The sequence below is a fragment of the Aquarana catesbeiana genome, linkage group LG06, assembly GCF_042186555.1.
Source record: "Aquarana catesbeiana isolate 2022-GZ linkage group LG06, ASM4218655v1, whole genome shotgun sequence".
NCBI classification, from domain to species: Eukaryota; Metazoa; Chordata; class Amphibia; order Anura; family Ranidae; genus Aquarana; species Aquarana catesbeiana.
Window position 1 is genome coordinate 329,169,202 of NC_133329.1, and position 16,802 is coordinate 329,186,003.

Consider the following 16,802-nt stretch of genomic DNA (forward strand, 5'->3'; position numbering starts at 1 on the left):
GATTGCAGGAAGCAAGTTCTACATGAATCATCTGCCCTTACCCTATGTGGCCACAGTCAGAAATGATTTTACAGCAAAATAAAGCATGGAGACATGGATGGGCAAGTTTTCTTTGAATATTAAAAAATAAATTAAAGTGTTTTTGGTGCTCAGATGCACTTTAATACCTGGCACTGCTGAACACAGCTGGAGATGTCCTTCTAAATTAACTCTTGGGTGATGCTGGCTGAGCATCAAAGCTATTCAGTGAAAATATTGTTCTTCTTTGGAGATATGGTAACAATCCTTCAGTTATCAGAGATTTACACCCAAAAGATGTACCCTATTCACACTACAGCCCATACAATTCCAACTAAGAATATGAGGAAACCATGCATAATCTGAGGGTTACCTTCAGTAAAAACTGCTTACAGAATGATCAACAGTTATAAACATCTGAAAGTAATATGCAAATTTTGACTATTCCTTAGTTTTTAGTACATACTTTTTGCCTCCTCAGTATTTCTATTGGTCAGTGAGGCCATCATTAACAAACAAGTAACACTAGGCAGCCTTGAGAGGCCGGGCAAAGTTTGCCTTTTAGAGGAGTTAAAAGTCTTTAGCTTTAGGCCTCATTCACACCTCAGCCATCTGAAGCATGATTTTAAACTTCACCAGAAATGCTTAAAAACTCAATAAGATTTCCATTACATTCCTTTTACACCTTAAAGGTTGCTGCTCAAAAAATAACATGAACTTCCTCTGGGGTAGAGTCACTTGTGTTGGCCCCAAAAGACTTTAACAAGAGCATTAGCTAAACGCTGTTTTTTTTTTTTGTTTTGTTTCTATTCTTGTCTAGTAAATGGCCTTCGATTGGCTAAAAATAATAATTAAAAAGACAGAACCCTCAATCTTGAAACACATGACAAAAAAAAAAAAAGGATCAAAAAAGCTTGTGCAAACTTCTGCAAACAATAGCCAATTATTGCACCCTGAGATTTGCCAGAATGTTGAAAAAAATCTGCACTGACTTGGTCCTTACCCAAGGAGAAAAGGGAAGGAACCTTTCACCACAGATATCTTGCTGCTTTTTGTTACCGGGTGAGATCTGCCTGCTTATGCAAAGTTTCAATCTGTGTCTGTTAATGGAAAAGGGAGTCCTGGAAGTTGCACATCTCTGCAAAAACCTACAAGAACACATTTCACTCTGTCAACATTCGGGGCGTGGGCTGGTTGGAGCCCCGGCTGAGGCTGTCATACACATTTCTACGGAGTTTTGTAGAGATGTGGGACCTCCTGGTCTTTTCCATTAGATGTCTAGAGCTTGGGCGAGCTTTGTCCTTGCCTGCACTCCAAGTGGTTGTTACAAAAGAGGACCCTATGGAGCCTTGAGTGGCAAATGGGTAAAATGGGTTTGGGTCACAGTATATACCCAGTCGGTGAGATTCTGTTCAATGTGTGCCACCAGCTGTAAGAGGCTAATCTCACTGTTGCAGTGGGTTAACATGTGCTTAACCACTTCCAGACCGACCATATACTGCAGCATGGCAGCCCGGCTGTGCGAACCGACGTACCTGTACGTCAGTCCATGCATTAGCTACAGCGGGCGTGCACCCGCGGGTCCGGGGGACTCTATGTCTGCTGGCCACCCACGATCATGGTGAAGAGAGAGACAGAACGGGGATCTGCCTATGTAAACGGATCCCCGTTCTGACAGGGGAGGAGAGAGAGATCAGCTGTTCCTAGTGATCAGGAACAGTGATCTCTCTCTACTCCCAGTGAGCGCAGCCCCCTGACAGTTAGAAACACCTCCCTAGTGAACACTTAACCCTTTAATCACCACCAGTGTTAACCCCTTCCCTGCCAGTGCCATTTATACAGTGATCAGTGCATTTTTATAGCACTGATCTCTGTATTGGTGTCACTGGTCACCAAAAAGTGTCACTAAGGGCAGATGTTGCAGTCCCACTAAAAATCGCAGATCGCCGACATTATTAGTAAAGATAAAAAAAAAATAAATAAATAAAAGTACCTAAATCTTTTCCCTATTTTGTAAACGCTATAACTTTTGCGTAAACCAATCAAAATACGCTTATTGCAATTTTTTTTTACCAAAAATATGTAGCAGAATACATATTGGCCTAAACTGATTAATACATTTTTTTTCAAAATGTATTATAGCAGAAAGTAAAAAATATTGTTTTTTTTTTTTTTGTTTTGTTTTTTTTAACATCGTCAGTCTTTTTTTGTTTATAGCGCAAAAAATAAAAAAAAACGCAGAGGTGATCAAATACCACCAAAAGAAAGTTCTATTTGTGGGAAAAAAGGACATACATTTTGTTTGGGTAAAACGTCGCATGACTGAGTAATTTCATTTAAAATAAAATAGAATAGAATACATTTGAATTTGAATAGAATAGAATAGAAAATGAAATAATAAAAATAAGAGAATAGACGGGTGGAAGGAAGAGTGGAAGGAAGGGTTGAGAGGGATTCCCTGACCGACTTGTCAGGCGGCTAGGTCGCCTGACAAGTCGCCCCCGTGTGAACCGGGCAACCGGGCAACAGGGCAACAGGGCAATAAAGCGACAGTGCCGTATCGCAAAAAATGGCCTGGTCATTAAAGCGGAGTTCCACCCAAAAGTGGAACTTCCACACATCTGATTCCTCCCCCCCTCCGGTGCCATACTTGGCACCTTTTGGAGGGGGGGGGGGCAGGATACCTGTCTTTGACAGGTATCCTTTTCCCACTTCTGGGAGCCTCAGCCGCGGCTATTGACGTAACGGCTGGGGCTCCTTCCCATTGCCGGGCCAGTAGGAGAGAGGAGCAGGCCTCACGCATACGCAGTAGGGTTTCCAGCGTGAAGCCGAAAGGCTACACTACCGGACCGGGTACCTGAACCGCAATGGTGGTGGCAGCACTCGACAGCTGTAGGAAACATCAGCTGCGGTCCCGACATTGCTGGACACCAGGACAGGTAAGTGTTCTATTATTAAAAGCCAGCAGCTGCAGTATGTGTAGCTGCTGGTTTTTAATTTTTTTTTTTGGGGTGGACATCCGCTTTAAAGGGGTAAATCCTTCCAGGGCTAAAGTGGTTAAAGTGGCATTTTTATGCATTAATGTGCATTAGAGTTCGACCGATATGGGTTTTTCTCTGGCCGATGCCGATATTTAGAAATCGCGGTGGGCGATGGCCAATATATGATGCTGATTTTTTTGGGCCGATATATCGGGCCGTTTTTTTTTTTTTTTCATGTCATAAAATCTAACAGTTAGACCCCTTTCACTCTGGGGAGTTTTTCAGGCGCTTTTGGGCTAAAAATAGCGCCTGTAAAGTGCCTGCAAAACGGCTCCCCTGCAGCCTCAGTGTGAAAGCCCGAGCGCTTTCACACTGAGGCGATGCACTGGCAGGATGTTAAAAAAAAGTCCTGCAAGCGGCATCTTTGGAGCGGTGCTCCACCACTCCTGCCCACTGAAATGAATGCGCACCGCTGTCGAAGCGCTTGCAAAGCGTTTCGGCAGCGGCGCTTCAGGGGTGCATTTAACTCCTTCCTCGGCCGCTAGCTGGGTTATAAGCGCCCTGCTAGCAGCCGAATAGCACCGCTAAAATGACGGTAAAGCGCCGCTAAAACTAGCAGCGTTTTACCATCAACGCATACCCGCTCCAGTGTGAAAGTAATAAGTGATACAGAATTTTTTTTACATTTAAACAATTATTAAACAAAACAAACCTCCAATCAGTTCACTTGTATGTATAATTTAGATAACAAAAAAAACAAAACTATATTTTAAATATTAAATACACAAAAACAGGTAATCAAAACTTTTGGACAAAAAAAATGGGCTAACTTTACTTAGTTTTTTTTTTTTTTAATTCATTAGTGTATTTTTTGCGTTTGAAAGACCGCTGCGCAAATACCGTGTGACATAAAATATTGCAACAACCGCTATTTCATTCCCTAGGGTCTCTGCTAAAAAAAATATATATAAATAATGTTTGGGGGTTCTAAGTGATTTTCTAGCAGAAAATACAGGATTTTTACCTGTAAGCAACAAGTGTCAGAAAAGATTTAGTCTTTAAATGGTTAAACTGAGAATTCCTCCACAGGAGTTCAGCTCATTGATAAAAGAACCAAGAAGAGATACAATGTTTCTTCTTATCAGATTTGGCAGGCTGCCCAGAGGAGGAGAGAAGTCTGTTCAGAGAAAACTTCAGGCAACTCGCATTTACTTCTATTACAGAAGTAATTTGCAAGTCAGGGTGCAGTTATAATCAGCCTTTTTTTATCAGCACAATCGGCTGATGCCGATTAAGTAAAAAACGCCAAATATCGGGCGATATATATCGGTCGACCTCTAATGTGCATTATGTTAACGTAAGAATGACTTTGAATGAATTGTTCACACATCAAAAAAGCAACAGCATACTACAAAGCAATGAATTCACATGTGCCCATTGTGGTATTCTATAATGCAGGTACATTTTTTAATTGTTTTTATGTATGTCCTCAGGTGAAATTTTAAATGAATGGTAGTGCATCACAATGTACATATACCATTTCATTAGGTTAAAGCAAATTGCAAATGATTGCCATCCCTCCAACTTCCCACAGAACAAAATCTTGAACTTGCATCTTAAATCTTAGCACAATCTCATTTCTTGTAAATTAGATCTGCTCCTCGACTGCCTGTCTTGGTATCACTCGAGAGCAGTTATAAAGAGACAAATTAAAAATTATCACAATAACAGTCAACTTTATTGAGTGCTGTGTACAATTTATATACATCAAATTTCCCATGGAAGAGTATATTACCGGTAGAAATCACAATGATGAATGTGCTGCAGAATGCAAATGAATTTGATATATACGTCCACAAATACATACTCTAGGAACCCTATAGAGAGAAAGCAAAGCGTCCTCGCAGCTAAAGTGCAGAATGAACATTTTAAAAGCAGCAAGGCTGCGGGGTTAAAAGGTTATGGTGACATTATTAAATGTTATCCGCAAGGTCAATGGGCAATAAATGCCACCATAACTGTAAGGAGGATTTAAAGGGCTGTGAACATTATAACTACGCTGTAAGATATACAACTGATGTAATTGTATTATACTGCAATATAACTGTCAGTGCTATAAATCTGAACACTCTGCATTCTTACAGGAAAAAAAAAGTACAAGTTCAGTCATAGGACTGCTTGGGTTTGTTGTTTTTTTATTTTTTCCTTCTTTTAATTCATCACCTCAAAAAGCGTCTTTTGCTATCCATCACAATTATTGGTATGACCTGATTCGTCCTCCTCGAGGGGAAGAGAGATAATGTAATAAAACTGCAAAACATCTACATTTCTTTAAAGTGTAAACAAAGCAACAGCCTAGGAATTTATCATTCTCCGAAAAGCTGCAGAGAAATAATCCAGACCAAGGTTAGCCCAATGCGAATTTCATGAGGTTCCTGATGAACCGGACAAAATTTGCTCAGTGGGTGGTCCCGTCTGCTGCCTCCCGCCTGACAACTGACTGAAAAATGGAAGGAGCCATGTGGAAAATAGTTAGCCGAACAGTAGCCGCGCATCCAATCAGCTGCAGCCGCTGTTGAGGCGTCTTGACAACTGTCACAATACAATAGCTGTAGCTGGCGATTCATCCATATGCGCTATATGACACGGATGAGGGAATCTTAGATTTTTTTCGTTCAGCCTGCAGGCTAAATGAAAAAAAAAATCATCTTTATATATATGTATGGCCAAGTTTATATTATTGTTATTGAAATATTTCCACAGTGGTCTTTAACTATTAAAATGGCTGACAAAGCAATATTTTGAGGTTACCTGTATCAAAATTCAGCTGCAAACGGCAGGTTGTTAGAAGTTGTGCAGTGTTTCTCAAACGCAGCAAAAGGACAAAAAAATTAGCACTGTACTAACCCGCTATACAGAGACAGAGCGCACCCCCAACCTCCTCCTCTCCTCTCTGCCACCATCTATACTCCAGTTGGCAATACAGAATTGCAGTCTGGGCCACCGCCCATGTCCTGCCAATCAATGAGGTCATCGGTTGCTAAGGACAGGTCGAGCAGCCTGCAAGACTTTATTGCGGTTACCCTCCTCTCTGTATAATGGAGTGAGAAATGCTGCAGACTCCTGGGGCCATCCTGTCTGACCCATAAATTAAAATGAGTGGAGGCATCCAATCCAGATCATATTTGCACAGATCAGACGTATGCGGTGTGGTTACTGCCCTCTGTCCCCTACCCATGCTACTGGAGGGGGTTGGGGGAGAACACAGCTCCCACCTCCTCCATGCTCTCTCTCCTCCTCTGCTGCTGCGGTCACTATTCCTGTAGTGATGAGAGTGATGAGAGCTTTTGTGTTAGGATGGGGCAATTGAGGGGGGGGGGGGATTGGTGCTTGGAGTGGGGGGGATCGGGGAGGGGTGGGTATTTTTGGTAGGGGTGGGGACTGAGGGGGTATTTTAGGGGGGTACAGGGGAGATTTTTAGGGCTTGTTCATTTAGGTGTGGCAACATGTGCAAAATCACACGTTTTCCCGCACTGTACAAAAATTTGCTACCTTTTGTGGTCTTGATGGGCCCCCCCACGCATCTAGCAAATGTGGATGTGTTCATGCCCACTAAAACTCATGGTACCTTAGTGCAGTATGTGTTTGGTGCAGAGTGATTTAAAATTTTATGCTGGTACCTTTTTTTGTGCGATTTACCCAAATAGGGCAACCCATTAAAAAACGCAACGCAGGGGGAACAATGCACTTGGACGCACCACCTGATGTGAAGGAACCCTCAGACTGGTGTGCCCTGAGATTGCGCACAATTCTAAAGGGTGCAATGACGTAAAAAAAAGGTTCAAACACACGATTTAGTTAGTGGAGTATGGACTACAGCTCCCCAATGCAAGTTTCTGGTGAACAAATTCTTCTTGTAAGAGTGAGAATCTCCATGCTGTACAGAAAGCATTAGAGGTTCTGGCCAGTTGCTATGGGCAACATGAACTGTTCTTTCTTCAGACACTTTTGCAGGTTATTCATTGGCTATGAAAACAGAAAACCAGACCAACAGCTAGAAACACACTTGTAAAACATTAATGCAAAAACTTTTGACCTTTCAAAAAGGACCAGAGTGATGAGGCTGACTCAGCAAGAAGACAGGTGACAGCAAAATGCTAAAATGCTGCAATAGGAAATAGTGGTGTCACCTTTCTTGCTAACCACTCTGGTTAGGCTACGCAAGTGGTGGAACAGAATTTTAAATCCTTTGGCAGAAAAAAAAAAACTATGTGCATATTTCAACTCTGTAGTTATCAGAAAAGGAAATAAACCACTGCACTCCTATCTGTAGCAACTGTTCTTGTTTATTAAAGTAGTAAACTCTGTTTTTATATTTATACCTACAGGTAAGCCTATAATAAGGCTTACAGTAAATATCTAAAAGTGCACGGTTCAGGAGATATTTAATTTAGTAGCAGACTGACGTCACCAGCGCATGCGCACTAAGCGCTCAATGGAAAGCATGCAGTCTATTGAGAGATATAAAACAATAAAGAGAGCTGGCAACTGATATTCATGTTAAAGTCTTTATTGACTAAATGGTAGTGACATTAAAAGAAAACTAATGCGTTTCGGCAAGTAGCCTTAAAGTGGTTGTTAACCCAATTGCCATATATTGCTCTGACACACATTACATGCTTCTCCCTAAGCATTACAGCATGTGTCATTTTTTCTTCCTAGCTCAAATACCTTGTAATTAGGGGTTATAAACTCAGTCACATGTCCCCTCTTCCTTGCTGTCCGGGAGAGCCAAATAGGAGGGACCCAGATTCCTTCTGAGGTATGCAAGATACATCAGAAGAGGAAGCTGTGATCTTTTGCCCCGGCCCCATGCGATAAGAAAAAAAAAAAAGACATGAAAAAATAAAAATGATGGGTAAATGCACCAGAATGTTTGAAGACAGTACACAAAGCATATCTATGTTGTAAAAACATAAATTTGATTCCTCAAAAACAAACTTTGTGGGTGGGGCGGGGTTACTATTGATTGACAGTTTCACTTTTGCAGACTTACCATTAAGCAGAGGAATTATAATTCCAGGTAATATAATAAAATTGGTCTAGCTTGCTCAATGCTTATATTGCAAGATGCATGATGGCAACTTACTGTTACATGATGTATGCATGTCATATATTTTGAAAGATTCACTAGAATTATTATATATTTATATATATATATATATATATATATATATATATATATATATACACATACACACACACACACACACATACACACACACACTATATATATATATATATTTTTTTTTTTTTTTATGTATGTAACGAGCCCCTTGCTCACTCGGTTCCACTCTCCTGACACTCCTCTGCTGCTATAGAATCAGACTGCAGATCTACAGCTCTGTGCCGTTCTAACCCAGTTGTGATAGCTCAGAACAAACACCAGGCAGGCTGTATGTAAGTTCAACCAGGAATCTATCTTTATTAACAGGAATACAGTCTTATTTATACAATAAAAGAGGAGGTGCTCATATTACTCTAACAATACAGCTGTAACCTAATAAACCTAATTAACATGAGCTAATTAACTAATCCCTTTAGACAGCCTAGATGACTCAGACATGACCTTTAGGCCAGACTGGCCGTCTTGTAGTTCAGAAAACACAATCAACATAGACTCTTCTTCACACAATAGCAGAGTTAATTAACACAAACGACAATGGGGATCTAATGACTCTTAAATCCCATAGTAGACTTATTTACAATACACATTTTAGCAGACAACAGACAGACAGGTGTTGGAATTTACATCAGCATCTCCTAACAGTATCTGTCCCAGCATTATGAATCAGCCACTATTTCTAATATGGCAAATCCAGGGTCCCCAGAGTCTGTGTGTCCTGGGGGACCAGGACCCGAATCCACAGTAATACCGCCTCAAGGGTCCCCAGGCATACAGCTCACAAAGAGCACCATTCCCCCAAATGCCAGGGCCCACGATCGATCGGCAAGAGGCTAGCATACAGTCCCCTCCAAAAGTCTCTCTCCCGGCTAGGTCTGTCACAAAATATATACATATATATATATATATATATATATACACACACACACACACACACATTATAAATATTGCGCATACAACCTATACATACATACATATATATGTACATACATGCATGCACACACAGATACATACAAACATGCATACATTCATACATACATGTAAATACTCACATGCGCGCATGTAAGACAGGAAGGATCTGTATGATGCATGTGCTGACATGGTACAGGAGGAGACGTCAGGGGCTGTGCGGACATGGTACAGGAGGAGACGTCAGGGGCTGTGCGGACATGGTACAGGAGGAGACGTCAGGGGCTGTGCGGACATGGTACAGGAGGAGACGTCAGGGGCTGTGCGGACATGGTACAGGAGGAGACGTCAGGGGCTGTGCGGACATGGTACAGGAGGAGACGTCAGGGGCTGTGCGGACATGGTACAGGAGGAGACGTCAGGGGCTGTGCGGACATGGTACAGGAGGAGACGTCAGGGGCTGTGCGGACATGGTACAGGAGGAGACGTCAGGGGCTGTGCGGACATGGTACAGGAGGAGACGTCAGGGGCTGTGCGGACATGGTACAGGAGGAGACGTCAGGGGCTGTGCGGACATGGTACAGGAGGAGACGTCAGGGGCTGTGCGGACATGGTACAGGAGGAGACGTCAGGGGCTGTGCGGACATGGTACAGGAGGAGACGTCAGGGGCTGTGCGGACATGGTACAGGAGGAGACGTCAGGGGCTGTGCGGACATGGTACAGGAGGAGACGTCAGGGGCTGTGCGGACATGGTACAGGAGGAGACGTCAGGGGCTGTGCGGACATGGTACAGGAGGAGACGTCAGGGGCTGTGCGGACATGGTACAGGAGGAGACGTCAGGGGCTGTGCGGACATGGTACAGGAGGAGACGTCAGGGGCTGTGCGGACATGGTACAGGAGGAGACGTCAGGGGCTGTGCGGACATGGTACAGGAGGAGACGTCAGGGGCTGTGCGGACATGGTACAGGAGGAGACGTCAGGGGCTGTGCGGACATGGTACAGGAGGAGACGTCAGGGGCTGTGCGGACATGGTACAGGAGGAGACGTCAGGGGCTGTGCGGACATGGTACAGGAGGAGACGTCAGGGGCTGTGCGGACATGGTACAGGAGGAGACGTCAGGGGCTGTGCGGACATGGTACAGGAGGAGACGTCAGGGGCTGTGCGGACATGGTACAGGAGGAGACGTCAGGGGCTGTGCGGACATGGTACAGGAGGAGACGTCAGGGGCTGTGCGGACATGGTACAGGAGGAGACGTCAGGGGCTGTGCGGACATGGTACAGGAGGAGACGTCAGGGGCTGTGCGGACATGGTACAGGAGGAGACGTCAGGGGCTGTGCGGACATGGTACAGGAGGAGACGTCAGGGGCTGTGCGGACATGGTACAGGAGGAGACGTCAGGGGCTGTGCGGACATGGTACAGGAGGAGACGTCAGGGGCTGTGCGGACATGGTACAGGAGGAGACGTCAGGGGCTGTGCGGACATGGTACAGGAGGAGACGTCAGGGGCTGTGCGGACATGGTACAGGAGGAGATGTCAGAGGTTGCAAAGCAATAACAGGAGGTGGTCAGGGGCTATGAAGGGGTCCGCTATTACACGGACATGAACAGTCGCGTGTGCCACTCTTCACAGAGATGAGTGCCACTGCTGACTTAAATTTCAAAATTGTGCCACCAGACACCATTTCGTCACTGAGCATGCCTGCCCTAAAATGTCTGAACATGTATGGGCTTTTACGTAGCGGTGGCCCATGCGCATTTGACATGTCAGTCGGGACCGCATCCAAATTTTTAAAGGGCGTCTGCTGTCTTCAAAGTGGACCCAGGGCAGGTGGTCTTGCCGGCCTACTGTGAAATGGCACACTTTCCCAGGAGCCCAGTGCTTTTGAAGCATTTAGATAAAATGATGAAAATGTGCATTGTGCTGTGCTTGTAGCATTCACAATTCAACATTTTAAAATGTGGCCATTATTAAATTACTTTTCCTTGCAAATCAAAATCTCAATGCATTGGTGTCAAAGATCAAAATGCAGGATTAGGAAAGATTGATATCAAATGGCACCTTAAACGCGCTGTGGGGTATTCACAATTGTAACGTGGCAGTTGTGTCAAATCACATTATGCGAAGCTTCTCCTCAAAAAAACGGAGCTTCTTTGGACAATAAGCTTTGCACAATGACGTTTGCCACTCAATTCTGTTGTGCGACAATTACGTAAAAAACGCAACGTATTTGAGGTTACACAACAAACGCCTTAAACAGCTGCACATTTTGCTATAAATGACTGTAAGCCTAGGTTCACATTGATACGATTTGTCAAATCGCACGCCATGTCAATCACATGCCAAATCGGCGGTTATTGTCAGAAATGGCACCGTCTGCCATTTCCGGGTCCATATTTGATACCCCACACTAGGCTTTGCACCTTCGGAGAGAGATTTTAATTGTTTCACTGTCAAACATTAATTTGTATATGGGTGGAGCATGTATATATGTCCTGATTTTTCAGTATGTATCATGCTATGATTAAGGCTACTCGCTGAAATGCGTTTGATTTCTTTCAATGTCACTACATGTAGCCAATAGGAGACTTTAACATGGATGCCAGAGTTGCCAGCTATCTTTATCGTTTTATATTGATTACAAGTGGGTGGAGGACACAGACATCAGATTCCATGCCTGGATATATCTGTTCCCTGCAGTGAGCGCGTTTTTCTCAGTGTCCATTGAGAGAACTGTGCACGGGAGTGACATTATTGCGGCTCGGATATTCAACCGGGTGCGGCCCACAAACTCGGAAGGAAGACCGCGTGGAGGTGGAAGCAGACTTTTTTGTGCGCGGTTTACTTCGGCTTTAAAGTAGAACTTAACTGTATCTGAGCACCACAAATTGAAAATGCTGCTTAATTCATTCTTAATTATCAAAGCAAACACCCATCCATCTGTGTCTCCATGCTTTATTTTGTTGAGAAATCACTTTGAAAAACACCCTCTCAGCATTTCTGGCCATGGCCATCTTGAATAAGGACAGATGATTCATGTAGCACATGAGTGCTCAACATGTGGCCCTCCAGCTGTTGCAGGACTTCAAGTCCCATGAGGCAGTGCAAGGCTGACAGTTACAAGCATGACCCCCAAAGGCAGAGGCATGATGGGCCTTGTAGTTCTGCAACAGTCAGAGGGCCACAGGTTGAGCATCTATGATGTAGTATTTGCTCCCTGGAATCCATCTGCCCTTAGCTCAGGCAGGCAGACAGGAGGATGTGCTTCGCTGAGAAAACCCCTCCTCTTGGTGAAAGAAAAAAAAATGCCCATGAAGACTCTTTTGGCCTACGCCAGAAAGCAGAATGTCAAAAAAGAATAAATCAAGTAAATATAATATACCAAGTTCGATTACTGCCCAATCGCAGGCTGATGGATGGACAAGACCTTTATGTAACTTAACTGCAGCAGATAGAAATCAGGTTTTTGGCAAACCTCAGAACTGGATGAAATGAAACAAAATGCTGTATTGGGTAAAACAGTTTGTTTACATACATTTATATATTTAGTCGCCTGCCTGGCTCAGCTTTAAAATGAAACATTCTGGTCTTTGCCTATTATAATTATACACAATCCTGGTGTTAATTTGCTTTTGCGTCTTTATCTTTCATTACTAGTTGGATAGCAGTTTATCGGAAAACACAGATATTGCAGTTTTACCCTAAACACATTCTCATACCTTCAGACCCCATGATGAAATGGTATATATCCGGCCCTGTGGACATTCTTGGTCCCTGGCAGCTTTTTTCCACAACACCTTTTGGTGTTACCACTTTTAAGTGCACAACCTGAAAAACATAAAAAGATTTTACATTAAAAACAATGCTGACAAATAGAATAAAATGCTAAATTTTTCATCACATCCTCCATCTTCAGGGTACCTTATTGAAAAACTGGACAGATATATGCAGAATTCAGAAATCCTTCAGTACAATGCAGGTTACAGCTACCCTTTGAGGCTGCATTCAGACATTTCTAGTGCATTAATGTATGGCCAACGCACCACAACACAGGTTTTAATGTACCCACAGCATCTTTTTTTTTCAGGGCAGTACACCACTAAGCACAGATAGTTCACGCCTGTGTGTTATGATGTGTTAGAAGAAAGCATGAGCATTGTGTGCTGGTTAGATGCATATATAAAAACATATACCCCCATCCGGTTGCCTTTCCAGCTTTAATAGGGGGGCGGAGCAAAAAAAAAAGCACAACATGTGTAAACGAGCCCTTATTAGGCACTGTGGATAAATTCATCTTCAAATTTACAACAGAGTCATTGAAGTTGCAGCTTTTTTTTCTACTTACTGCAATAGAACCTTGGCAGCGAGCCAGCACTCTTATAAACATCCAGCAGGTGCTTAGAACGTTTAACAAATCAAAGGAAATCAACTTTCTAGTCTTTCTTGTGAACTTTGATAATTCCTTCAAAATACCAGCAGCTAGAACAGGTTAGAGATTGCTTGTTTTGAAGCCGTGCTGTGTTGCAGTGCCTCTAATTTTAAATAGCAATGATGCACTAAGGCAGGGGTCTCCCAACTTTCTAAACTAAAGGCAAATTTACTGTCCTTCAGAATTTAGGGAGCCGCACTTTGGCCAGTGGAAATAGAAAACGTCCTGGCGTTAGTAAACAATGCCCCGACATTGGTGCCATCGGGCGGAAGAGAGCCCCGACATTGGTGCCATCGGGCGGAAGAGGGCCCCGACACTGGTGCCATCGGGCGGAAGAGGGCCCCGACACTGGTGCCATCGGGCGGAAGAGGGCCCCGACACTGGTGCCATCGGGCGGAAGAGGGCCCCGACACTGGTGCCATCGGGCGGAAGAGGGCCCCGACACTGGTGCCATCGGGCGGAAGAGGGCCCCGACACTGGTGCCATCGGGCGGAAGAGGGCCCCGACACTGGTGCCATCGGGCGGAAGAGGGCCCCGACACTGGTGCCATCGGGCGGAAGAGGGCCCCGACACTGGTGCCATCGGGCGGAAGAGGGCCCCGACACTGGTGCCATCGGGCGGAAGAGGGCCCCGACACTGGTGCCATCGGGCGGAAGAGGGCCCCGACACTGGTGCCATCGGGCGGAAGAGGGCCCCGACATTGGTGCCATCGGGCGGAAGAGGGCCCCAACATTGGTGCCATTGGGCGGAAGAGGGCCCCAACATTGGTGCCATTGGGCGGAAGAGGGCCCCAACATTGGTGCCATTGGGCGGAAGAGGGCCCCATCATTGGGCGGAATAGGGCCCCATCATTGGTGCCATTGGGCAAGAATAGTTCCCCATCATTGGTATGAGTGGGAGGAAAAAGTACTCCATTGTTGGTGTCAGTGGAAAGATTTATGCCCCCATTGTTGGTGTCAGTAGGAGGAATAGTACCCCTAGGACCAGATAAAGACAAGAAAGGGCCGCAGTTGGGAGACCACTGTGCTAAGGCAATGCAAATAGCAGTGCGCCACAACCCACCATATTTCTCGAGGTATGTTGCATTACAAATTTGTGTCACATTTTTTTTTTGGACCAAGCGGTTCTAATGCAGGGTTTCTTAATCAAGTATTTAATCATGTATTTAGTGGGTCGCCTGCAGTTCAGCTTTAAAATACAATTTATAACTTGGGAGGCTCAACCATCACCTCTTTAAACTAGGTATCTCAAACAATAAAGAGACACAGTTCCTGACACATGAGCAGAAGTCTGTTACTTAGCCATTTATCTGAAAACTATTTACTACCCAACAGATCAAAGAATGGCAAAACAGGCAAGAGACAGTTAAAGCATTTCATTTTAAAGAGCTCTTCCCTAGCATCCTCAATCATCTCTGCCAATTAAAACACCTCTTCCCCCAGGAGGCACAACAATTGATTACTCATTTTTAAACTTCCCTAAATGAGTACCTCCTTTCGGGGAAGACATCCAGATACAAGGGACTTGAATCCTCAATACATTTATCAGTGCCTGCACAATGACTTGCAGAGACTGTAAAGAGGAGGTCTGGTGTTTAGGGACACCAACAAATACATCATTGCTGTGGTTTATCCAGACAGACACATTGTAATCAAAGATTTTTTTAAGAAAATTGTTTCTAAATTATGATCAAAAATGATCCGTAAAAGAAAAATCTACATATTTTTGCTCACAGCAAACACATTCTCTATTATATTTTTCATGAGGTAATAAAGAAAGAAAAGGAAGCTGGCTGGCTGCTATGGGCTGCAAGGAATGTTTCCTTCACACAGTGTAATAAGTACATCCAATTTACTTAAATTGTACATAAACTATCTGTTTTCAAGATGTTTGGCTTCACGATTTAGCCTATACAGTTTTTTTTTAGGCAAATACATTTTGTCATGAACCTGTGGCAAAGTTTATTACTTGGAGACAGTGGCGTTGCTAGGGGGTGGCTTTTGGGGCTATAGCCCCAAATCTGGGGCCCATAGCCCCGAGTCTCTGGGGACCCTGGTGTAAGGGGGGGGTCTCTGGGGACCCTGATGCAAGGGGAGGCTCTCTGGGGACCCTGATGTAAGTGGGGGGGCTCTCTGGGGACCCTGATGTAAGGGGGGGGCTCTCTGGGGACCCTGGTGTAAGGGGGGGGCTCTCTGGGGACCCTGGTGTAAGGGGGGGGCTCTCTGGGGACCCTGATGTAAGGGGGGGCTCTCTGGGGACCCTGATGTAAGGGGGGGCTCTCTGGGGACCCTGATGTAAGGGGGGGCTCTCTGGGGACCCTGATGTAAGGGGGGCTTTCTGGGGACCCTGATGTAAGGGGGGGCTCTTTGGGGACCCTGATGTAAGGGGGGGCTCTTTGGGGACCCTGATGTAAGGGGGGGCTCTTTGGGGACCCTGATGTAAGGGGGGGGCTCTTTGGGGACCCTGATGTAAGGGGGGGGCTCTTTGGGGACCCTGATGTAAGGGGGGGCTCTTTGGGGACCCTGATGTAAGGGGGGGGCTCTTTGGGGACCCTGATGTAAGGGGGGGGCTCTTTGGGGACCCTGATGTAAGGGGGGGCTCTTTGGGGACCCTGATGTAAGGGGGGGCTCTTTGGGGACCCTGATGTAAGGGGGGGCTCTCTGGGGGTATAGACACACACATGTATATTACTGTATATACATGTGCATGCCCACCCAAGCGTATGACTTTACGACTTTACTACTCTGCTATGGGCTCTAGTCCCAGATCGTTTGTACAGTAACTACACTTCCTGTAGCAGGCTTGCAAAGGCAAGCCACTGCAATGGTACAATAAATGCTCTGTTGTCAACCTGCTGTGTGAGCTCCTTCATTTGACTGCTATCAGATAGGCAACCCACTAGCCAACTGAAGGATTGAACATGGCAGGCTAACAACACGGTATACATTCTATACATTGCCTGCCCACTCCCAGTAGAATTTTCATACCCATCTAGGTAGTAAGACAAGACAGCGCTATGTCATGTTGTTAGAAGCATTAGAGGTCATCCAGGATTCTCATTTGTGCATTTTGAGGAACTCTGGGGTGTATGTTTTGAGCAAAGAAAATGTTTTTTTTTCAGGACTGGTAAATCCTTGTATAGGTTCTGGAACCCAGAGGCTTTGGACTCTCTAAAAAAGTCTCTGGTTTCCATAACCCATACAAAGATAGCATTGAATCAAGGGAAGGGAGAAAACAGCGCAGACCTATGGTGTAGTAAAAGGATCAAAGGGCTTTAT

The 16,802-nt window shown here is 44.8% G+C and overlaps 1 protein-coding gene across 1 annotated transcript in view; it reads right to left on the reverse strand.

Moving 5' to 3' along the window:
• The window catches only part of AGPS (alkylglycerone phosphate synthase), a 334,984-nt gene that overhangs the window by 145,907 nt on the left and 172,275 nt on the right, over window positions 1-16,802 (reverse strand). The window contains exon 10 of the mRNA XM_073633833.1: window positions 12,815-12,923. Within this exon, the coding sequence (XP_073489934.1) occupies window positions 12,815-12,923 (109 nt within the window). The remainder of the gene's footprint in view (window positions 1-12,814; window positions 12,924-16,802) is intronic.